Raw genomic sequence first — 26,635 nt, 5'->3', positions numbered from 1 at the left:
TTCAAACTCCATGTGCAACATTGTCTTTAATTTGATTGTTACAGCACTTCAAAAGTAAGTGTAATTGCTAACAACTAGGAAATATTAAAACTAGATTTGTTCTAACTATGTCCATTGTCATCTTTTACTAATTTAACAGGAAGGCACTAAAAGGGGTTCAGTCTTTGCAATGAAGAGGCAATAGTGTTCAATCAGACAAGTCCCATATTGAGTATCAGATACCAAAGACCCAGGACTGAAATCACTGTGTCTAGACTCTCTGGCACCTGACTTCACTTATTTACCAGTGACCAGAGGCCAACCCCCACAGCTTGCTATATTCACATACACCTCTACCACCATCACCCCCCTACCCAAACATCTTTGAATGATTATGGCAGAACTTTGCATGCCTCAGGAATCTCTTCTGACTGGCTACTCCCTAACTCTGCTGTTTGAAGTGATGCTCTGGTTTCTGAACTTCAGCAGATAATGGCAGGCAGGAGCAAAGGGGGCTGTCAGAAAGGACGTTTACCAGCATTCAGCTAAAAAGAGGCATGTAGATCAAAGAGGGGCCAAATAGGACAACTGTGGTGGAAAACATGTGGATTACTATGAAGATTCTTGCACACTGTTCTAGGGTAAAATATTAAATAACACCATGACATCATTACCTAAACATGTACTTTGGCCATTCTATTACCAATAAATACCTTTTATAAGCATCTGGATGGCATTTGCACCTATTTAAACAAAACATGCATCTCAGAGGTCTAAATAACAATGAACTGTTAATGCGTACTCTTAACTATTATTAGAATACAACCATTAACTCCTGGTTATCCCCAAGTATGCTCACCTGAAACAATTCACCCACTGAGACCATTAAGATCACATATGAAGAAAGACTTGCCCTGACCCCCAAATTTTATAGAATACTGGAAGAGGAAAAAATTAGAATATATTGGATAATTAGAGGTAATAAAATACAAAAGAAGAAAAGCAACATAATAGTGGAAGAGATTATGAGGCGTGATGAATTTATAACACCTACTCTGAATGTTAAATAATTTACAAAAGTGAACTCTAATTATAGAGCATCTCAATCTAGTTCCACCAAAGTCCACCTCTTTAAGAATCAATAGAATAATTTTTCCCCAAAGTACCTATACAACCTCTTTAGGTTAATCTAGTTTATGAAATGCTATTCTATGAGCAGTGTTAAGACATTGTTTATTTGGACTAATAAAATTCTGAAGAAAATTTAAACAGTATAGTATAGGTTTCTTAAGTGTAAACACTTATTTAAATTGGACTTTGAGTGGTTCCAAAATAGTGAGAACTATTTACTAATGGCATCTTGTTTTAGTACAGTATTTCACAGTTTATAAAGTTTCTTTACATATATAGCTAATGTAATTAAAGAATATGACCATATCACCTATTCTTTTTGATTGCTTAAATGAATATGAATGACAATTTAATCACCGCTTTCCTACTCTCAGGCTTCCTACGTGATTCAGCGGTAAAGAATCCGCCTGCCAATGCAGGGGATGCAGGTTCGATCTGTGGGTCTGATTCGTGGGTTGGGAAGATCCCTCAGAGGGAAATGGCAACCCACTCCAGTATTCTGCCTGGAGAATCCCACGGACCGAGGAGCCTGGCAGGCTACAGTCCATGGGGTTGCAAAGAGTTGGACATGACTGAGCAACTGAGTATGCAACATTCCTACTTTCGAAGTTATTTTAGGCTTGTCATTTGAAAAATTCATTTGTAATTCTTCACGATATTTACTACACAAAAATTAATGTGCATAATTTCAAAGTGAACAAAGTATTACATTAATTCTAACATATTCCAAAACCCAGATATATAGTTTTATTTAAGAAGAAGGTTAATCAGTTGCTGTCACAAATGAGTTTAAAGCTCTGCTAGTATTATAAACATTACTTTGAGTAGTCAATATTTCTGAAAAGAGTATCTTTTTAATTTCTGAAGGAAGCTTGGAAATTTCAACGTAATACCAAATTTTCTTTCTTTTATTTTACAATGTACTTTCATAATTGGCACTGGGTGGCAATTAAACCATGTCAGTTTTTCCCTAATATGTCAAAGTTGAGCCTTATAAAGTATAAGCTATAGCCTGGATAGCACTTTAGGAACAAACATATTCTAGAATATCATTTACTTTCTCAAACTATGGCTTCATACTAAAACATTTCAGGATGTCTACAACATAATAATTTGAAGACATACCTTCACTATTATTACTGGGGTTGAGCTTTTAAAAACAGAATATAATAAATTAAAACCCCCAAACAATGACCACTGAATGAATTTTTGAAGATTCTGTTCATGAAATACAGATCATAAATGTTCTGAAAATCCCTCTGCAGAAATGTTTGATGTTAGAAAATTATCTGGCAAGGAAATATGCATGAATATTGCTCTTGAAAAGGTATGGGACAATTTTCCTCAAAGTCTTCAACTACAATAATATTAATGTCTCAAAAGAAATCTAAACAGACTTTTATTTCTGATTATTTATTGAAAATAGTTTTATATGTTATGTTTGAGATTATAAACTCTATGGTATAGAGAGAAAGGTAACTCTGAATTAAACATTTAACAAAATAAGTTTTCCATGTCTTTTTAGTTTACATTTCTTTTATTTAATGTCATTCTCTTTAAAATCTAATCTGGATAAAAACAACCAATTTAGACAAAAATATTATTTTTTTTGTCACTGCTTTCCAATTTGTACCTTGTAGTCAATGAAGTTCTGACACTAAATGGGTTTGGAAAAGAATACCCTTTGAAATTGTGAAGGAAAACCTTTGGAACATATGGAGTGAGACTGTAGTAAATCACTTGTAATCTCCCTTTGACATGGCTACTCTTTTATTGAAAACTTGTTTGACCAAGAGTTTGATTACACTTTGCATCAGCTATAGTCTGACATGTGTTATCTCTATAAGAAGCCTTGCCATGTTAGATAAAATATGCAGTATATTTGAAGGATGTCTACTTTCTGTAAACAAGCATAATTAGTTTATCCCCTGATTTAAAAGCCTAAGAAGTTATCCTTGAGAGTTTATCAGCTTTTTAATTACATGTGGATAAAGTATTAAAATTTTGGACTAGCAAATTCAATTTTTAGAACTGTTTTATTAATTTGGGATGAATAGAAGGATTAATAAGAATTAATAAAAAGAAAAGTTATGGTCTTATTTTTTACTACATATTAATCATTTGTCAAAATAATACACATTTAATAACTTACATTAGGCTAATAAGGAATTACCTAGTAGGAGGCTTAAGAAGATTACTTTAATAAGCATAATTTACTATTCATATTCTTCTAAAGTATCTTTTAAAAGTGTTATATTTTTATTGTATATTATACATCCTACAAGTTTCCTTGTATTTATTTATTTATGTTGGCTGTGCTGGGTCTTTGTTGCTGCATGGTATTTTCTCTAGTTGTGGGCACTGGGGGTTACTCTCTAGTTGTGGTGTGCAGGCTTCTCCTTGGGGTGGCTTCTCCTGTGGAGCACAGGCTCTAGAGTGCATGAGCTTCAGTAGTTACAGAACACGAGCTCGCTCAGTAGTGTGCTTCCCAGACTCTAGAGACAGGCTCAACAGTTGTGGCACAAGGGCTTAGTTGCTCCAAGGCATGTGGGATCTTCCTGGATCAGGGATTGTACCCATGTCTGTTACATTGGCAGGCAGATTCTTTACTACTGACCCACCAGGGAATCCCTGTTTCTCTACTTTAGAAAGCCATATTATAAAAAATAATATTAAAAATCAGCCCAACTAGTATTCTGATCATCAGTTAGTAATCAAATTAGTAGAGCTCAGTTTAATAAAATTTAATGGCACAATAGTGACTTTGAATGTAAATTCTCTAAGAGTAAAATCACACACGTATGTGGTTCAGTGGTAAATAATCCGTCTGCCAATGCAGGACACATTTGTTCGACCCTGAGTTGAGAATATCTCCTGGAGAAGAAAATGGCAACCCACTTGAGTATTCTTGTCTGGAAATCTCATGGACAGAGGAGCCTAGCAGACTACAGTCCATGGGGTTGCAAAGAGTCAGAGATGACTTAGCGACCACCAACAACAATGAATCTCAACACTTACAGTCCATGAAAGAAAATCACTAAACTCTTTAAAGACAAATAAACCTAACATATGAAATATACCAAACAACTGAGTTATAGCAAAAATTTTTCTTGAGAAGAGTGCTATAAAAGAAAGTAAAAGTATTTTGATGCATTTTTTTCATCAGAGCATGCAAAGCATTTAAAACAGTCAACCACAAACAAAATTAAAGGGCAAATGACAAAGTTGGGACATGTCTGTAATATGACAAGGAGTTAAAAGTTATTATATATATAGATCTTATGTATTAGTCCCAAAATATTGACATGCCAAAGGAAAAATTATCAACAGAAATAAAAGATTTATAATATAATATCAATAAAAATGTGAAAAGTGTTCAACCTCACCAATATTCACAGAATGCAAATAAAAAAACCCCAGACATTCCATTTTTAGAGAAATGACAGTATCTAGTGTTGTTAAAAGTGAAATGATAGTTGGGAGAAATCAACTCATGTCTTCTTGGAAGGTAATTTGGCCATATTGTATCAAATACACAAAACACCTTTTGACTTAGTAATTCTACTTTTAGGAATTAAAACTAAGGAAAAAATAGAGATATGATTAAGCTTTTATATACTATGATTTTTATTCCACAGTATTTCATTTGCTTACATATGTTTATTTACATCAGTTTTTATGGGATAAACTAGAAAGTTATTTTCATTTTTATACTGTCTGTACTTTCAGACTGTATATAACAAATTTATATTATTTTTAGGAGGGAATTTTTAAAGAAAAAAGCTATTTGAAAAATCAAGAGAAGAAAGCAAAAAACACATTTTTAAAATGTGTTTTAAAAAAACACTTACACCACTCACCTGTGGTATGCAGTCAGTATACGCAAACATTGATTTAAAGCGGTCATCCATGCTTATGTGGTAAAGAACACACATTGCGATTTGCTTGTAGTTTTCATTGCCTGGAAATAAGACATCATGAATATGGTGAGATTTTATATTATGCTATGCCTTGCATGCAATGACCACAAATAAATTAATTTTTTGTATAACAAACTCAAATTAATGCATTAAAACTTTTAAACTACAGAATCAATAAAAATCCTTATACAAATTCTAATTTAGAAAATATGAGATTTTTCTAATTTAGAAAAACATGAAAATTTTGAGCTTCCTATTTCAATTTCCCTGCTTGCCAAAACTAGAGAAAAGCCTGCCCAGCCAGAAGACCTAGCACAGCCAAAAGTTAGTTGAGCAAGCTCCAGGAGTTGGTGATGGACAGGGAAGCCTGAGTGCTGCAAGGAGGGGCTGCAAGGAGTTGGATACGACTGAGCGACTGAACTGGACTGATTTCAATTCCAAAGTCTGGAGTACACCAACTGTGAAATATCACTAAGTTCCAAGAAACCGCAGTATTTTACAAGGTATATTTTTGAAAAAAGTTAATCACAAACTGAAGAATTAATTGTTTGCAGCAGCCCACTAAAATGTAGATTTGGCCACTGGCCTCCCCATCCCTCCTGTTTTATCAAAATATATAACTAACACATTTCAGTGATAATGTACAATAAATATAGTAAACAAAACAGTTTATTTAATTTCTATGAATCAGAAACTTGAAAAAGAACGTAAATGACAAAAAGTAGAACAGTATTTGCAACATTAAAAAATATATGACTATTCAATACAATACTGTAATTAGCCTCCAATTAAAATAAATAAATTTATATTAAAATGAATAAATAAAACATTGATAGATGGAACAGAAAAAAAAATACATGACTATAAATTGCTAAAGGGTATAATATAGACTAACAAGCATAGTCTAAGGATTGTCTTAGAACTTCAAGGTAAGATTATTCTCATTTTATACACCTTGAAACTGAAAAAAGGAAAGTGAATGATATATCATAGATTTGAAAAATAAAATGGAACTTGAATATGTCATTTAATCCTTCTACATGCTTTCATATACCATATTTTGAGGATCTTTATATGATTTCAAAGTCAGTTTCAAAACTTGAGCTAGAAAAGTTGTTTTGCTAAAAGTTTTATCCAAAAAATAATATTCTTTAAAAAAATTTTTGGCTATAAGTAAATCTTGGGAGATATTTGGAATTTAAAAAAAATCAAGTATGTACATAAATTTAATTAACATATCAAGAAAATTTTAAATATATTTTAACAAGGAAGATAATTTCAGCACCTTTATTCCTATGTCTACTATAGTACAAAATTACTAAAATACTTTGTGTTTTTTTAATAATACTAATTTATATTCTTACTGAATTTTTCAGATATTAGATATATCTTTGTAAGGTGGTAAGCAATTCTTAGAGGACAAAAACTTTGGTATTCTTACAGGCTTTGTATATGGAATTTTGTCAAAAGATATCTGCTGATTGATTCTATTTTTAATATTTAAGAAGCAAGGTGACTATAGTTAACAATTCTCTAGGCAAGAATACTAGACTGGGTTGCAATGCCCTTCTCCAGGGGACCTTCCCAACCCAAGGATTGAACCTGGGTCTTTTGTACTGCAGCAGATTCTTTACCGTCTGAGCCACCAGAGAAGCTGTTATAGTTAACAATACTGTATTGTATATTTGAAAGTTACTAAGAGAATATATCTTAAAAGTTCTCACAACCAGAAAAAAAGTCTTGTGTGAGGTGATAAATGTGGTAACTAACCTTAACTTACCTTACAGTGGTATAGTTAACTAACCTTATATCTAAACTTAACATATTTTACAATATATATATATATATATCAAGTTATCACCTTAGACTTACAATTGTTACATTAATTAGATCTCAATAAAGCTGGAAAAAAACACAATGTTATGTTTAAAAAATCAGAGGCTAAAACTGAAAAAATAAGCACAAAGACGTCACTGGTTTTACAAGATCTTCAGATGGAATACAGAAGTGTTTTAAGTAAAATTTCCAAGGGTCTTTTACAGGTAAATTTAAGAAATATAGTGAGCCTCTCTGTACAATCTTGTTTTCCTGGAGCTTACTATGTTAGACAAAAATATATCACATGCTAAGAAAGAACAATGTGAATCTTCAAAACAATCAAATCAGTTTTGTTATCTTTATGTGTCAGATGGGGAACCTAACAGAGAAAAATACTTCCTACACAGCCATGTTAAGCAGCTGAGCAGGGCTTTAAGCACAGGTCTCTCTGACTCAAAAATCTTCACCAGAGGTCAAGTTATATACACCAAAGGTATATTACAATATCTCTCAAATAGTTTTGTATCATAAGGTGAAATGGTCTTTCAAGAGATATTATTAGCAGGTATAAAAGACTGACATATGCTGACATATGATAGGGTAAAGCACATTTTTAAAACAGAATTTTAAAAACTCAAGACTTTTGCATCTTTTTAAATGGTTTGGCTAGAGCCTATTTCCAGGGACTCTCAATATCAATGTAAAAATAACTTCTTGGCATAAAACAAAAACAGTAAAATATAGTATATGTTTGTCAGATGAATACATACTAGGTAAACACTTTCATCTTAACTAAAAACTATGAATTCACTATACTCAACCACTTGGAATATAATATATGCAGAACCTACATTTGGAGGAAAATATAATTAAAAAATTGTGAAATAACTCCAAGAAAGAGAAAAGTAGAGACTAACTGGGTATTCCCAACTTCATTATTCTGCTCTTGGGATGAAAGAAATCTAAACAGAAAAGACTTGGGTTTGCATGATATGCAGATTAAAAATGAAAAATTCCAACACTCTTCTCTAGAGAGGAAAAGTATCTTTTAGAGTTTTGGTCAGAGTATACATACTTTACAGTATTTAGCTTTTCTTCTGGGGCTGAGATATTTAAAAATCTTTTTAAGGAAGTTCCAACAGTAAACTCAATATTCTGAAGGCACAATCTCTTTCCTTGCTATTCCAGTTTCTCTCTGCATGCTGTTCAGCTGTGGGGAGGTTCTAGTCCTACTTAGTTTTTACAAAATATTATTTGAAGGTATTTTCTTTATGTAATGGATTCACTGATAAGTAGGATTCTACATCACACAACTTACTAAATAAATGGTAAAAGAAACAGAGGAATCAATATCCAAAATATTTTTTAACATCAAAGTAAATCATCAACATTAAAATTCAGAATGGCACTAAGAATGAAATATGGAGAAGTGAAGTTGCTCAGTCATGTGTGTGACTCTTTGTAATCCCGTGGACTGTAGCCTAGCAGGCTCCTCCATCGGCGGCATTATACTGGAGTGGGTTGCCATTTCCTTCTCCAGGGGATCTTCCTGACCTGGGGATCGAATCCAGGTCTCCTGCACTACAGGCAGACGCTTTACCCTCTGAGCCACCAGGGAAGCCATAGTAAATAAACGGTAAAAGAAACAGAGAACTCAATATCCAAAATAAAAGACTTTTTAATATCAAAGTAAATCATCAAACATTAAAATTCAGAGTAGCACTAAGAATGAAATAGGATGCTATTCTGTTTGAGAAGAGTTTGTCTACTGCTGGTATTAGTTAAAAGATACTAAACTGCAGTGTTCTCGTGGTACATCCATTCATGAAAGGTGAAAGGAAACAAAGATTCACCTTTAAGAGATCTGTGCCCCATAAAGAGGATAACAAGGAAGGTTTTCTAGAGCAAATTATATGTGTGTGAACATATGTGTGTGTGTATATGTATTATATGTGATTGTGTACCTATATCTTTATCACTTACAAAGGACAACTCAGGAGAAAGGGTATGTGACATAATAGAAAGTCTACAGTCCTAAAATTACAGTCATTTTTAAAAAGTAGATGAATAACATATGCCAGAAACATCGCAGATACAATAGCTTAATAATACATTACTTTCTTTTTTAACATAGCAAAACCCTCTAGTTTCAAAAAGTGGGATGATTCATTGTGCAACTTGTTCTAACTCTGTTCTTCTGTGCTTGTTTTTTCTTTCTCCTCTCCCCATATTCATGGGACAGAGAAAGGTAAAAGCTCCTTGAGTTCTCCTATACCTAATTCTTCTTTATCTGTGATCTTCTATTTAAAAAAGTCTCTGAATATATCCCTAATTTCCCATAATCTTTACCTAAAATTATTATCATAATCCCAAAATGTGCTAAAACGAAAGGACTGAAGGGAATAGAAATTTAACGGATACAAGGCTATACCAAAAGATTGGTGGACAGCCAATGTTTACATAACTACAATTCTTTGAGAGAGGGGAAGACAAAATTAAGCAAACTTGATAGTTCCTATTGTATGTTAAGCATATATTTTCTCATTTAACCCTTAAAACTGAAGAGGTAGGTATTATCTTTGATTTTTAGAACTGGACATGGAACAACAGACTGGTTCCAAATAGGAAAAGGAGTACGTCAAGGCTGTATATTGTCACCCTGCTTATTTAACTTATATGCAGAGTACATCATGAGAAACGCTGGGCTGGAAGACGCACAAGCTGGAATCAAGATTGCTGGGGAGAAATATCAGTAACTTCAGATATGCAGATGATACCACCCTCATGGCAGGAAGTGAAGAGGAACTAAAAAGTCTCTTGATGAAGGTGAAAGAGGAGAGTGAAAAAGTTGGCTTAAAACTCAACATTCAGAAAATGAAGATTATGGCATTTGGTCCCATCACTTCATGGAAAATAGATGGGGAACCAGTGGAAACAGTGTCAGACTTTATTTTTTGGGGTTCCAAAATCACTGCAGATGGCAACTGCAGCCATGAAATTAAAAGACGCTTACTCCTTGGAAGGAAAGTTATGACCAACCTAGACAGCATATTCAAAAGCAGAGACATTACTTTGCCAACAAAGGTTCGTCTAGTCAAGGCTATGGTTTTTCCTGTGGTCATGTATGGATGTGAGAGTTGGACTATGAAGAAGGCTGAGCACCAAAGAATTGATGCTCTTGAACTGTGGTGTTGGAGAAGACTCTTGAGAGTCCCTTGGACTGCAAGGAGATCAAACTAGTCCATTCTGAAGGAGATCAGCCCTGGGATTTCTTTGGAAGGAATGATGCTAAAGCTGAAACTCCAGTACTTTGGCCACCTCATGTGAAGACTTGACTCATTGGAAAAGACTCTGATGCTAGGAGGGATTGGGGTCAGGAGGAGAAGGGGATGACAGATGACGAGATGGCGGAATGGCATCACTGACTCGATAGACATGAGTCTGAGTGAACTCCGGGAATTGGTGATAGACAGTGAGGCCTGGTGTGCTTCGATTCATGGGGTTACAAAGAGTCGGACACAACTGAGCGACTGAACTGAATGGAATGACATTCATTAAGGTTATGAATCCTTCAAAAGGAAACAGCTATGAATCTGAGATTCAAACCTAGGTCTGACTATAAAGCCTGTGTGCATGTACTCTCTACTAAGTAGGCCTTCCAGGAAATAGCAGAAAGGGTGAAATAAAACCTAACAAACAGGAATTATTATCATTATTCCTTAGAGGCACAGTACAGAAAGGAAATGCAGTTAAGAAGGGACTCTATAGGATCTGGGGGTCTTGGGAAAAAAAAGGTAAGAAGATGATAGAAAAGGGGAAGAAGGGAGATGAAATGCAGAAAAGCAATCAGTTATTTATCAGAGTACTTGTGTCCAGATGCAACAGGTTCCAATGGGTGAAAGATCCTGACAGGGACAAATTACATTGTCTCCTGAGCAGTATGGGAGACTAGATCTATAGCCATTCTGAAACTCATTCTCACTGAATTGGACAAGAACGGCTATCAAGCAGAGCTTGATTTTATGAGAAAAACAAGGTGCTGAATGCTTAAAAGCTGAATAAAGTGGTAAATAGAGGCAGTATAACGCTGTGGTTCAAAGCCCAGGCCCTAGAGGCTGACTGCTTAGGTTCAATTTGTGGCTCTGCCACTTACTAGGGAAAATGGCCTTCTGAGTGTTATTTTCTGCGCTTCAGTTTCTTCATCTGTGAAACTGGAATAACAATTATATCTATCTCAAAGAGTTGGTATGCAAGGATTAGGTGAGAGAATCCTGGTAAAACAATTAGTACTGAGTCTGATACACAATAAAATGATTCAATAAATGTTATTACTTACTATTATTATGTTGAAAATAATGTTTTTGTTTTATCAATAGAACACTATTCTTGCATTTTCTTTTTAAATTTATTTTTAATTGAAGGATAATTACAATATTGTGTTGGTTTCTGCCATATCACGTTTTCCTAATATATATGATGTCTTTGTGGTTTTCTATCCTCAAGATTTGACTGTAGTTTAGAGATAATACAGGTTTAAGAAGCAGCCAAGATTGCTCTGAGATGGCTATACAGGGTTCACAGGTATATTCTGCTGCCCCTGCAGCTGAGCCACTTGCTCCCAGTCACTTTCCTATAAAGCTCTGTTATACCCAAAGTACGGTCTTAGGAGAGTCATCTTTCGTCTCAAGGCTCCATTCAGTGACCCCTATCGGCTTCATCTGAACCCTTCATCAGCCTCTCGTTCTCACAGGGTTATAAACCCCTTAATCAGAAAAAAAAAACTGGGAAAAGAAAATGATCAAAGGGATAACTGTCACCAGTATGTGTTCTTCCACCACCACTACCACAAACAAACTGTGAACCTCTCTTCCTTCTGTCTTGTAACAACTTAATTTCACTCCTAGAGTACGGAACAGCTGTGGAGGTGATGGGCTATAAGATGAAAGTATACAGAGAGAAAAAGTCTGAAAACACAAAAGACAAACCTCACAATTAACTATATTACTTCACTTATCTTTAAGTAGCATGCACCAGGCAAATAAAATGTATAGGAGTTTCCCATTTGTTTCAGCTGAGCACAACTAAACAATAGAAACTGAAATACAACCAGCACTACACCAGAGATATATTTTTTTTTCCCTTGAGGAAAGTGTGAAAGGGGGTGATGACAGATGTAAGGGACTACAATATTGTACCCAGAGATCTATATACCCAATTTGCTGATATGTCTTCTAGATTTTATCTGGGTAAAGGTTCCCTAGAATTCAATCAATTGATTTGCAAATAACTATAAAATTGATTTTCTTCTCATTTTGTATTTATTTAGGAAATGAAAAAAGATATAAAATGACACTTGTCCTTTTATTAAAAAATGATGCAAATATTTTATAAATGGTCTTGTTACCTATATATTACCTTGATGGTTCTAACTCTTCTTTTATTGTTACAAATCACGTATTTCCAATCTCCCCTAAAGAATTGCAAGATAGGAAGATTATAGTATATGAACCACAGGTATCTTACTCATTGAATCATAAATGACTATACAAATGATTGATTGCCTCATAAAAACACAGCCTATACCTTAATGGCATCTAGCAGATATCTGACAGCTACAGCAGAAGGCATTGGAGGAAAAAAGTGAATACCTGGAGGGAGAAGGTGTCTGGAAATAACCCGAATTCCTCTCTTCAAACACAGCTGCACACAGAAAGTAGAGGCTTTCTGGCAGCCAACGTGTATTATTAACTATTACTTAAAAACAAATTTAAAGATCACATAGCAATAAACAGCCATTAAGAGAGATTAAATGGTCCAAGTAAAATTAAGGCTTATCCTTAATAGTCTTCTTCACTCACTGGTAGAAAAAATGTGTTCTTAAAAAACAAATCCCCCAAAATTCTTGCATATCCTAAGGGAATCTGGGACTGGGAGTTACAATTTTCCCATAAGAACTCATGATTAAGAATCATAAACTCTAGCTAACCAAGTATGATTTCTCCACATCCTACAAATGGCAGACATTTCAAAAGGGTTCCTTTAAGACTTACAGACATCAATTATTCCCTAATGGTATCCCAAGTTAAAACAGTCTGCCAATAGTTGCTATGCTGGCATAGCACCAAAGGCGCTGTGAATTTTGAGCAGAGCAGTGAAAAGATTGAATATTTTGGGAACTAAGGTCCTTAACGACTAGAGGTGGCTTAGTCAGATCTGTTCAAGTAATAAGCACAGGATGAAAAAAAAAAAAGGCCTAGTCATTATGATTCCTTTGGTATTTATGGTAATAAACATGAATCATGATGAACTCACTGGCTATTAAATGCAGAGGTCATAAGTACTTCGATAGGATTTCCACAGGAATTCACCGTTAATTAGCTGGATCATTATTTGAAAGCGTTACTGAATTATCTTAGCAGTTGTGCAGCCATTCGCCTCAAAATTGGTCATTCCCAGCTGAGGGCACTTAATGCCTTAACAAACTGGTCATTAACTCCAGCAACTGATTTTGTGGGAATTACTGCACTTATAATGTACATTCAAGATTTTTTTTTTCTTTTTAAAGAAATTTGCAGCTGTAGTTCAGCTGGAGCAGCTGAAGGAGGAAAAAAGTCCACTCTGGGTTGCGCTCACGACTGATTTTCTGCCAATTAAAGGGCAAACGCATGCTGATGGATTTTGAATTTTAAATTTTAAAATGTCTTCAGTTTTTTTCATCTCAAGTGATTAGTAAAAACACCATTTAGCTACTAATTTTGTAAGACACTTGGGATTTTCCATTCACAGTTCAGTCAAGCAGAAACATGAGTTCTGAACACCAGAACTCAAAGCCAAATTTCCGCTTCTGCAGTAGACCCAGCCCAACACTTTGTAAAAACAGAGTGAGAACACAAGTTATGGGCCACATTATTAGCCAGATTCTCATTTGCTTCTGCACTCCATGTCTTCGTTCAAAGCAGAAAACTGCCTTTGAAGTCACAAAAGGTCCATGAAAAGATAAGACAAGTGGGAATATGAACACCCCTTTATTAGAATAGAGCAGCATTAAGGTGATGAATTACCCTGGTAAGTCTATGTGAATACAGCATACTTCAAAATTCATAAGTGCCTTTAAATTTACGGTAGAGCTGGAGCCCTTAATGCTCTACCAAATATAGTGAAAAATGTCACAGGGAAAATCACCACTTAAAAGATAACTGCAACAATTATTGAACATATGTATTGACTATATTGAAATACACTAAAAAATATATTGCAAGGATATTAGATGTTCTTTTGTACATGTTTCCATATCATTTTTTGTTTAACTTAATTAGAGCACATACTGCAGATACATAACCAGCATGACTAGATAGATAGCGTTAGTTAAAACTTGAATTTGGAGAGACCAATTTTTAAGATTGCAACTCTACTGGATAGTCTTCTCTTCTAGAATGGATTTATGCAGTCATTTCTAACAGAGATTTGATATTAATAGATAAAAGCCAAGAGTTTTTAACCATGAGTTGGGGAGGGATAACAGAATTTATAGGTTACAATGATCAGTACAAAAACAAGTGTAAAAATAGTTTTGTGATACAATGGTTTATGGATGATTTTTGTGCCCAATTACTTAATTTAAAAATTGTAACAAAACTTAAATTGTAAATCTACCATTAAGCTTAATAGTTCTGTCACATTAAGACATATTCATGAAATAAGTACTCCAAAATTCAGCACTTTTGACATACTTCCACTCTTTTTTACTATGTGCTGTGCTGTGCTTAGTCACTCAGTCATGCCCAACTCTGAGACCTTTTATAACTTGCCAGGCTCCTCTGTCCATAGGATTTTTTAGGCAAGAATACTGGAGTGGTTTGCCATTTCCTCCTCCAGGGGATCTTCCCATCCCAGGGATCAAAACCCACATCCCCTGGGTCTTCTGCATTGCAGGCAGATTCTTTGCCAGCTGAGTCATTAGGGAAGCCCTTTCTTTTTAGTATGTACAACTGTACTTTTTGCCATGTGGTTTATTTTTAAAATATTTTCAACGTTTCAATTTTACCTTGTCTGCAGTATTCTTTTATCCAGAGGATACTACAATTTATTTATAATACACTACAAAATATGTATACTTGTAGTACAAATGATAAGGTCCAAAATAAAGCCTTTAACAATGGCTGCTTTCAAGCCTATAGACTCACATCATTCAGTTATGTGCTTTGGTCAGCTTTTACCACCTAGAATTGGAGACACCCCAGGCAATATTCACACACGGAGTATTGGAACCAGCTGGTGATAGAGGAATCTTAAGAAAAAAGGCTTCTTGATTTAATTGGGAAAACAGGAGGAAGCATAAATTTTACTGCCATTAATAACTTCAAGCAATCTTGATATGACTCTACTTCACCCTGACAGCCAGACATGTGCTTTTTGTTAAAGTGTTTGCCACATCTGACCCCTATTGTTTGCTCACTTGATCAGGTAAGAAAATGTAGGTTTATTTACAGGATAAATGAGGCCTATTAAAATTGAGAAAGAGTGTAGTAGTCTATGAGGAGCTACGTACTGAAATAGATGTGTGAAATTCCATAACTGTTGTGTAATAAACAGGCCAAATAAAGTTATAAAAAAACAACTTTAAGTTTCTTAAAGAAATCATCATAAAGGCAACTTAGTATTTAAAAAATGAAAAATAGTTCCTATTGGAAAACCTTCTGACCATTTTGCTCTTTATAAACATGTCAGAAAAGGTTATTTATAAAATATTAATCTGTTTATAAAGACAAGCTTATTTCTTCATTTTATGATGCTTTATAAATTAAGTCATATTCATATATAATAAATAGTTAATTTAACTTTATGAGGGAATTTCAGGAGTGTTTAGAATTTAACTTTTTAAATTTTATCTTAAGGACATATGACAGAATGGTCAAAGAAAATAACCCTTAATTTTTAAGTGATCAAAGTTTAGAGTTTAACAGTATCTACTCTGGTGATCTCCAACAATAAGGAAAATCAGACTTGCTTCAACCGGAAGAAATCAAACATTTATCACTTAACTTTTGACCTGGTCTGACTCCCTACATGCTGATAAAATCTTTCTACAGCCTTGGAAAATGCCCTGAAACCCAGATTACCTAATTAATCCAGATCAAGATGAATCAGGTGCTATTCTTACTCTTAAAACCATTCTGGGTCTACTCACATAATGCAGAAAAATTTATACCCATTTACAACACCCGAGAAACTATTTTATCTTCAACTGAAGAGAATATGGTCTAACATTTGGATTCATTTTGAAATGATTCATGTGTAATTGTGAAACAGGCATGACAAAGTGCTACTGAATCTAGGAATCCTAATTTTTCTGCCATAACCAATAAAATTAGTTTCAGCAAATTAGCATAGATTCACGACTCTCAACTTTAAAGAAATCAAAAGGAAAGAAAAGAAATGGGATGACAGCTAAAAGGTAAAAGAGTGAAGAGTCAAGAAGAATCATTATTAAGATGGATGAAATGATAGCATAATTGTATTTGATGGGAATGATGTAATAGAGAGGGAAAGTTAATAATGTGGGACAGAGGAGAACTTCTGGAGCAAGAATCTTGAGTAGGAGAGAGAACAGAATAGGGAGGGAGTATGGCTTATGGTAAGAGTAGGGGCAAATTCATAATAATGGGAGAGAAGCAAAGTATAGACACAGATGCAGGCAGGAGGGTAAGTGTGGCAATAGAAACTCACAGAAATTCTCTTCTGCGCTTCTACTTTCTCAGTCAAACAGGAAGCAAAAGAATGTAATGAGATGAGGATAAGGTGCTGGATTTAGAAGAAGGTAGAGGAATGAAATTCTCACCTAAAAGAATGGGAGAATGACTAGACAAAGCAAACAGTATAACTGCTGGGCAGCATTAAAGGTCTAGTATTGATTATCTAGATGCTAGATTATCTAGATTATCTTTATGCGGCTGTCCCTCAGAGCTAGGGTCTTCTGTTTTCATCTTCTTATACTGTGACACATATCTCCAAACCTTCACAAAGCACCAAAGAAATTGGTAAAAATTTCTTACCAAGATGTGAGTGGATGAACACTTAGATATTCAAAGGGCAAGGTTAGAAGCAGCACAAGCTGGAATCAAGATTGCCAGGGGAAATATCAATAACCTCAGATATGCAGATGACACCACTCTTATGGCAGAAAGTGAAGAGGAACTAAAAAGCCTCTTGATGAAAATGAAAGAGGAGAGTGAAAAAGTTGGCTTAAAGCTCAACATTCAGAAAACGAAGATTATGGCATCCGGTCCTATCACTTCATGGAAAATAGATGGGGAAACAGTGGAAACAGTGTCAGACTTTATTTTGGGGGGCTCCAAAATCACTGCAGATGGTGACTGCAGCCATGAAATTAAAAGATGTTACTCTTTGGAAGGAAAGTTATGACCAACCTAGATAGCATATTCAAAAGCAGAGACATTACTTTGCCAACAAAGGTCCACCTAGTCAAGGCTCTGGTTTTTCCAGTGGTCATGTGTGGATATGAAAGTTGGACTGTGAAGAAAGCTGAGTGCCAAAGAATTGATGCTTTTGAACTGTGGTGTTGGAGAAGACTCTTGAGAGTCCCTTGGATTGCAAGGACATCCAACCAGTCCATTCTAAAGGAGATCAGCCCTGGGTGTTCTTTGGAAGGACTGATGCTAAAGCTGAAACTCCAATCGTTTGGCCACCTCATGCGAAGAGTTGACTCATTGGAAAAGACTCTGATGCTGGGAGGGATTGGGGGCAGGAGGAGAAGGGGACGACAAAGGATGAGATGGCTGGATGGCATCACTGACTCGATGGACATGAGTCTGAGTGAACTCTAGGATTTGGTGGTGGACAGGGAGGCCTGGTATGCTGCAATTCATGGGGTCGCAAAGAGTCGGACACAACTGAGCGACTGAACTGAACTCAAGTGTAAGAGAAAATCAAGAGTATCCTATGGGAATAGGGAGTGCTTGGGTCTTGCCTAGAAATCCAAATATAAGATTAAGAAAATGTATCTTGGCAAAACCAAACATGTCTTCCAGCTAGATTTAACCTGCTAGTTTGAGACTCCTGACATACTGTTACTATGAGGAGTGCTTGCATTTAATAGGAATTAAAAGCTTTAAAAGAATGCTCTAATTCACTGGTTTTCAAACTATGTTTTGAGGATCCCCAAAGGGGATCCACGGGCTTCCCTGGTGGCTCAGAGGTTGAAGTGTCTGCCTCCAATGTGGGAGACCCGGATTCGATCCCTGAGTCAGGAAGATCCCCTGGAGAAGGAAATAGTAACCCACTCCAGTATTCCTGCCTGGAGAATCCCATGGACGGAGAAGCCTGGTAGGCTACAGTCCACAGGGTAGCAAAGAGTCGGACAGGACTAAGCAACTTTACTAACTAAAGGGGATCCACAATGTCACACCATTTTATATAACTATTAATATATTATTTTCACTTTTTTACTCTCATTATTTCATAAAAGGCTACATGACATAATATATATGACATACATGACATGATTTCACAATATATTATTGAGGGAGATATGACAGCCAGATGTTTTCTGACTGTAAAGAGTTTTGCAAAAGTAAAACTATGTCCACCCCTCTCAGTAATTTCTGGAAAAGGGTTATTTTTCATAAAAATATTTACGTTAACATATAGCAGGTTATTTTAAAATAAATATGTAACATTTTGTTTTATTTTTGAATATAATAAATATCCATAAACATAACTCCACATAAACCAAAAATAGTGGGGGTCCTTAATTATTTTTAAGAGTATAAAAATGTCCTGAGACCAAAAGTTTGAAATTTGATGCTCTAACCATTGAATTCCAGCAATCTCCTAATAACAGGGAACTTACAAAGTAGCAGAGAAAGTGTGGAAAGTGGCGACTGCCTGTAATTTACAGGTAGCTACCTAATCTGCCTAATCATTAGGTTGGTTGTGCTTATTCTATTTTTATTTTAACACATGCAAAAATTCATGTTTATAACATAAGACCTGTATATTTTGTAAGGTTTATTCCATTGAGTTTAATTGCCTTTGAAAATCAAGTTAAAAACTGAAAGGCTGACACAAAAATGAAGAACACTACTCATATTAAAATACACATCAATGTCATTCACAAAAGGGGAAAAACAGTGTAAATAAACTCAAAACTGTCCCAAAGAATTCATCAGTGAACTGTGGCAGTTTCTTAATGAAATCATTAAGCATGCACTCTGTAATACACTGCTTCTGTGATATTTAAGCTTTATGCACAAAGCAATGTCATGACAACTAGGCTCTTCTAAAGAACACATTTTAGTTGTATTTTTATGCTTGCTTCTATGCTAACATCATCCCCAAGCACATTAAACAGTACTCAGTGTATGAAGCAGCAAAACTATGGCATCTCTCAGGAGGTACAAAAACATTATTTGCCTGGTGCATCTGACAAAAAGCTATTAAAATTTAGCTTTTCAAGTTACTTCTGAAACACGATGAGTGCATTCTCTAGGGAACTGAAGAATACACTATGACAAGGAATTTCCTTGCCATTTCCCAACCCAGGATATTATGACATAAGGAAGTTCTCTTGAGACGTATCAATGTCAAATGGTTTAAGGACTTATGACAAGGGAATTCTTCTTTTAATGATATGATTCCTAGATGAGCCAAAAATCTTTAAACACTTTATAAAAGTTAACTCAATATCATAAGAAACTTGAACAAACTGTCTAACAATTGTATAAGTAAAGCTAAACTTTGTAGGTCTAATTCAATTTGCATATAATTACAATTGATGAAACCATTGGCTATGATAGGTCTCCCACATGGTAATATAAAGTTACTAAGCATAAGAAACTACGTCAAGTACAGGGATTAATAGAGCTGAAAAGATTATAAATTGATACTGAACTAAAGCGGAGATAAATTTAAGATCCTTATGAAATCTTAAGATATCAAAAAGTCAAATAAGTGAATAATTTTGGTGGTATTTAGGAAAATAAAATAAAGGAACTTAGATATAAATTTTTACAATCTTTGGATACTAGGTTTTCCAAGGACCCAAATAAAAGTTTTGAAATATTTTGTGAGATAATGCCTTCTTTCTCTATGCCTAGGAAAAGATCAAAACTATCCAAGCAAATTGATTTCAGGATAAATCAACAAATAACAATTTAAATGATAATTTCTAAAATTCCTTATCAATCCCTTTATATGTCCCTGATGTCAAGGAAAAAGCTAAATTCAAAATTTCTAAATAAAATACTCATGTGATAAAACAGTACTAATAAAAATTTTTGGTTTTATTAAGAGCCTCACATGGTAAAAGAGCTGACCTATAGCACAATTTCTCCTTAACCTGTAATAGTTATTCAAATCACAAAACCTTCCACAAGTAGATATTTTTTCCCAGTTATTCAGCAATTCTCACAACAGCAGGGGTCGCAATGTACTAGTTAAATGTTTCAGGATCCAAAGGAAAGGGATTAAATGTTCATATAGTGCAGCTTTATTAGAGCCTGAAAGATTCATGATTCATTATTCTCTAGTTAAAATAATCTATTATTAAGTATATGAAGACTTTTCAGTTATGGGGTCCCCAAATAATAATAAACCTACTTAAAATCTTATAGCATTTCCAGTTGAAACAGCATCCTTTAAAAATCACTTCTGAAAAGTTCTACCAGATGTATAGCTTTACAAAAGTGCTTTTGCATTTTACCTCTTTAAAAAATTAAGTAATTTCTATATATAATGTTAAATTCAGTCATTTGTCAACTTGAACATATACCGAATAAAGAATTTACTTTTAATGAAGAAAGCAAACTGACCAGTCATATTATATTATATACTAAATGCTCTTTAATTCCTTCTTGATAACTACAGTGAAGAAAATGTAACTCAAGTTCTTCAAATACTTGATTTACAGAAGGTTTTTTCCTCTTTCCAAAAAAATTCCAATTCCATGGAATCATTCCAAGTGCCAGCCAAGGAGTAACCTAGAACAATGTAGATTATTTACTAACGTGTTGACTTTTAATTAACACATTAAAAATCTAAAAGAGACTGATATTTCTGAAGATTTGAAGGGAAAGAAGTCTGATCACTTTCCCTAGTTCAGTTGTCTAACTGAACATCGAATCAATCAGAGGACATAAAATCAATGATTAAGTCATAAGTAAAATTTAAAAAGAATAAAAAATATAAAATATACTGCATTGCACATAGAATTGGTAAATACTGCTTCATTAATATTTAAAAATTACATATTAAACAAAATGTGTAATATTTATTGCAAAACATAATGTATATTAATATACACACATATATACATACAAACATATACATACATGCACGTGGGTACTGGGTTGCAATGTAAAATATGATACTATATTCTGGGATAAAAGATATTTGAAAGGCACTGCTCAAGATGAATTATTTCTTATGCTTTTAAAATCTGTGCTCTCTATAATGCCAACTTCTATTTATACATAGGGCTGCTGCTGCTGCTAAGTCGCATCAGTCGTGTCTGACTCTGCGTGACCCCATAGAGGGCAGCCCACTAGGCTCCTCTGTCCCTGGGATTCTCCAGGCAAGAATACTGGAGTGGGTTGCCATTTCCTTCTCCAATGCATGAAAGTGAAAAGTGAAAGTGAAGTCGCTCAGTAGTGTCCGACTCTTAGCAACCCCATGGACTGCAGCCTACCAGGTTCCTCCATCCATGGCATTTTCCAGGCAAGAGTACTGGAGTGGGATGCCATTGCCTTCTCCGCTTTATACATAGTAGTAGTGGCCAAAAATCTTGAAAACTCAATTGAGAAGCTTATTTTATTGTATTAGAAGTTAATGATTTAATTTTTCACACATATATACATTAACAAATGTAAAAATGACCATTTTATTAATCACTTATCAGGAAATCATTTTGTCTACACTACATATAATTTCTTTGAACACAGCAAAGAGCACAATCAAGCAAAACAGGTTCTTCACAGTCAAAAGAAATGTTACAAAGTCCATGCAATAAATGTTACTAGGAAGAGAAACATTTGGGCACTCATTTGGAATTCAGTTTTAACAAAATATAAATTTCAAGTAAGTTTAGTTGTTGGTTTCCAAGACCAAAGGAGATTAGCAATATATCATTAGAGGAAAGGAAAATTGCTGCCATGGAATTGCTGTTGGTACAGAAGAAATGAGAACTGACAGCCAAGGACAATAGAGGAAAATAGAAAAACTGTATAAAAAATTAAGAATACATGGCATTCTGGGGTCGTTTAGCAAGGCGGAATACTTGAGCTGTTAATATTTACAGCCCTGTATAATAAATTATCTTCAGAATTACAAATTCTAGTCAATGATAACAAAAACAGTAGGGAATACTTATACAGCACTTGGCCCAGGCACTCTGGCTCCAAAGCCCATGGTTTTAACCACATTATACTGCTTCTCAATAAAAGTTTAAATAACATTTATGTATTAAAGTAAATTTAAGGAAATATTTATGAAAAGAATGATGTAATCAATTTTTCAATACAAAAGGATTACATTCTCTTAATGGTATAAGCCTGAAAAACAAACATCAATAAAGACCCACTTATGGATATCAATTATTTGTATTCTATGTATTTTTACAGTAATTTCACATATAATATTGCTAATATTCACCATACTATATCATTTAACCTTCCCTATTAATATGTACCATTATTATCTACATACTGGAGATGAGAAAACTGACATATGGGTTAAGTGATTTGTACAATATCACATAGCTAGTAACTGATGAAACTAACACTCAAAGTCATATAGTCTGGCTCCAGAATTCTAGCTTTTATTCTATGTGCTTTCTGCTACTGTAGTTGCTAGGTATGCTACATATGCTAATATTTGCAATAATGTCACAGGATGTACTTTCAAGAGATTCTGGTAATCCTGGAAACCCAGCTAACATTCAGGAAAATTTAAAAGTGTCTTTCAGGATCATTAGGTTACTTGTCCACCAGTGTTCCAGTTATAATCCTTTCAAGCATTTGCCCATCCCCTTAAAGTTCTACATGGCTATGTGATTTGCTTTATCAATGAAAATGTGAACAAAAATGACATTTTTACCTCAAAATGGAAGCCTTTAAGTTTGCAATTATCCATTTTCTCAGTTCTCCCTTCTATGGTACCATGGTGACCTGGAGGCTCTGTCAACTTGGGTCCTTGACTGATGCTAACTAACATGGACCACCACTTTCAACTTCCTTATACTAGATACAAACATGAGCAAAAGTAACTTTTTTCTATTTCAAGCTACTGAGAGCTTAGAGTTGTTTATTAATAATCATAATCTTGTCCTCCTGACTAATACATTTAATAAATGGGTTGTTTTTCTGGGATGTGATGGATAAAAGGGCCATTTTGGGGACTTTATAAAATAGAAACAATTTTAAAATTTACAAAATGGTTCTATTAAAAAAATTCATATTGAAATCAGTTACTTGGAATTTGGAACATTTTCCCCCCATAGGCTCAACTATATAAGCTTATTTAGCCTACAATTTAAATGAAAAAGAACTGAAAATAACAGTGCCATTAAATAATTAAATAAAAAGATGTGAAACAGTTGTTGGGTATTCTGAACACCTGTAGATATTTTGAAGCATTTTATAGACTATAAGTTGGAAGGCACTGTTCTCTAGTATATTTTAATTTCTCTTTAATATAAAAAGTACATTTTCTCCTTTTACTTGATCCTGGAACATCAGAAGATATTCTCTTTCTTTACTACACATGATTGCCACTGCTTCTAAGGCTTGTAAGTGGAATGCAAAGGAGGAACTAAAGAAAGTTATCAAGCAAAAAACATGAACATTTGAGAAAAAGAAAAGAAACCTGCTTATACTCAAATTTAATGACTTGTGAGCAATGAAAGAGAAAAAAAAGGGAAAAAAATACAGTATGACTAAATAGGAATGATTTTAGAGCCTATTTAGTAGTTCTCAGATAAATGAAAAGTTTTCATGAGTTTATAAATAAATATTGGTTCTTCACATGGCAAAATATCAAGCTGTAACCAACTTCCTCTTTGCTTTTAATATTTATTCAGATCACAGTAACTTTTCATATTATTTTTCAGCTTATTCTACAAGAAAAATTTTGTGTATACTTTTATGAGGAATGCTTTTTAGCCATCATCTTCTACTTACCCAGAAAGATAAGCCAAGAAGTTACCAAGGCAAGGTAACTGTAAACATCTCAACAGAATTATTTTGCTTTCGATCAGTTTTTACAGATTAGCCAAAAACAGAGGGGAAAACTTTTAAGATCATCAATTTCTAGCTATATAATGTAAGGTTAAAATAATACTAGCTCTTCACTCTCCCTAGTGTAGCAAAATCTGATGCCCTAGGAATTAACAATATTTCAAAGAAAATAATGAAGCAACACTTTGAAAGAATGAGTGAAAGGAAGTAAAAAGTTTTCAGTTGCTCTTCCTATTCATTTTCTTCATTTCTCTACTTCATGACAATTCCAAGGACTTCACTGCTTCTCAGTAACAGCCTAAACTTAATATGTTTTTTATGTCTTTGTTGAAAATAATCATATTTCTCTGACTGTTATATCTCATTTGGTGGTATCCTTTTTCCAGTTTTATTCATCTAATGGACAAGTTTTTCTTTTCTAATCTAGTAGCTCTCCTGAATGCTAGACCTTTTTCTATCTGTTCATTAAACATCTTTGTTGAAGCTATCTTTAACATGTCTGAAATGAAATCTATCACTGATGCTCTCAAATTACTTCTTTTATACTTCTCTATTTCTGTTCCTAGCAGTAACATTCTAACAGTCATTGAGTGTTTATGAATAGTTTATCATTATCCATATCCAAACAGCAGCCATGTCACATTAAATTTACCTATGATATGTCTAAGCTATTACAAATCCTAAAATATGATGCTGTTTAAGTGCTGCACTCAATATGCCAGCAAATTTGGAAAACTGAGCTGTGGACACAGTACTGGAAAAGGTCAGCTTTCATTCCAATCCCAAAGAAGGGTAATGCCAAAGCATGTTCTAACTACCACACAACTGCACTCATTTCACATACTGGCAAGGTAAAGCTCAAAATCCTTCAAGCCAGGCTTCAACAGTATGTGAACAAAGGATTTCCAGATGTACAAGTTGGATTTAGAAAAGGCAGAGGAAGCAGAGATCAAATTGCCAATATCCATTGGGTCATAGAAAAAGCAAGAGAATTACAGAAAAACATCTACTTCTATTTCACTGAGTACACTAATGCCTTCGACTATGTGGATCACAACAAACTGTGGAAAATTCTTCAAGAGATAGGAATACCAGACCATCTTATCTGCCGCCTGAGAAACCTGCATGCAGGTCAAGAAGTATCAGTCAAAAGTGGACATGGAACAACGAACGGGTTCAAAATGAGGAAAGGAGTAAGTCAAGACTGTATAGTGTCACCCTGCTTATTTAACTTCTAAGCAGAGTTGTTATTGTTCAACTGCTCAGTCACGTCTGACTTTTTGAGAGCCCATGGACTGCTTCATGCCAGGCTTCCCTGTCCTCACCATCTCCTGGAGCTTGCTCAAACTCATGTCCATTGAGTCAGTGATGCCATCCAATTATCTCGTCGTCTGTCATCCCCTTCTCCTCCTGCCTTCAATCTTTCCTAGCATCAGGGACTTTTCTAACGAGTCGGCTCTTTGCATCAGGTGGCCAAAGTATTGGAACTTCAGCTTCAGCATCTGTCCTTCTAATGAATATTCAGGGTTGACTTCCTTTAGGATTGACTGGTTTGATCTCCTTGCAGTCCAAGGGACCCTCAAGAGTCTTCTCCAACACCACAGCTCAAAAGCATCAATTCTTCAGCATTCAGGATTTTTTATGGTCCAACTTTCCTATCCATACATGACTACTGGGAAAACCATAGCTTTGACTATATGGACCTTTGTTGGCAAAATAATGTCTTTGTTTTTCAATCTGCTGTCTAGACTTGTCATAGCTTTTCTTCCAAGAAGCAAGCATCTTTATATAAGTTCGTGGCTGCAGTCACCATCTGCTGTGATTCTGGAGCTAAAGAAAACAAAGCCTATCACTATTTCCCCATTTATTTGCCATGAAGTGATGGGACTGGATGTCAAGGTCTTTATTTTTTGAATGATGAGTTTTAATGCACCTTTTTCACTCTCCTCTTTCACCTCATCACCTTCGTTTTCTGCCTTAAGGGTGGTGTCATCTGCACATCTGAGGTTGTTGATATTTCTCTCGGCAGTCTTGATTCCAGCTTGTGCTTCATCCAGCCTGGTATTTCGTAAGATGTACTCTACATATTGAAAAAGCTGGTTTAAAACTCAACATTCAAAAAACTAAGACCTCGGCATCGGTTTCCAACACTTCATGGCAAATAGATGGGGAAACAACAGAAACAGTGATAGAGTTTTTCTCGGGCTCCAGAATCACTGCAGATGGTGACTGCAGCCATGAAATTATAAGATGCTTGCTCCTTGGAAGAAAAAATATGACAAACCTAGACAGCGTATTAAGAAACAGAGATATTAGTTTGCTAACAAAGGTCTTTATAATCAAAGCTATGGTTTTCCCAGTAGTCATGTGTAGATGAGACAGTCAAACCATAAAGAAGGTTGAGTGCCGAAGAATTGATGCTTTTGAACTGTAGTGCTGGAGAAGACTCTTGAGAATCCCTTAGACTGCAAGGAGATCAAACCAGTCAATCCTAAAGGAAATCAACCCTGAATATTCATTAGAAGGACTGATGCTGAA

At 34.8% G+C, this 26,635-nt stretch overlaps 1 protein-coding gene across 3 annotated transcripts in view; it reads right to left on the bottom strand.

The window, feature by feature from the left end:
• KIFAP3 (kinesin associated protein 3) overlaps positions 1–26,635 on the bottom strand; it is a 152,299-nt gene that overhangs the window by 59,819 nt on the left and 65,845 nt on the right. For all 3 annotated transcript variants that reach the window (XM_086344758.1, XM_086344757.1, XM_086344756.1), the window contains exon 11: positions 4,971–5,071. In XM_086344758.1, the coding sequence (XP_086200884.1) occupies positions 4,971–5,071 (101 nt within the window). The remainder of the gene's footprint in view (positions 1–4,970; positions 5,072–26,635) is intronic.

The sequence above is a fragment of the Bos grunniens genome, chromosome 16 (genome assembly GCF_055505025.1).
Source record: "Bos grunniens cultivar Pamir isolate PY7600 chromosome 16, Bosgru_T2T1.0, whole genome shotgun sequence".
NCBI lineage: Eukaryota > Metazoa > Chordata > Mammalia > Artiodactyla > Bovidae > Bos > Bos grunniens.
Note: the sequence above shows the minus strand (reverse complement) of the source record. Positions and strands in the feature narration are given on the sequence as shown.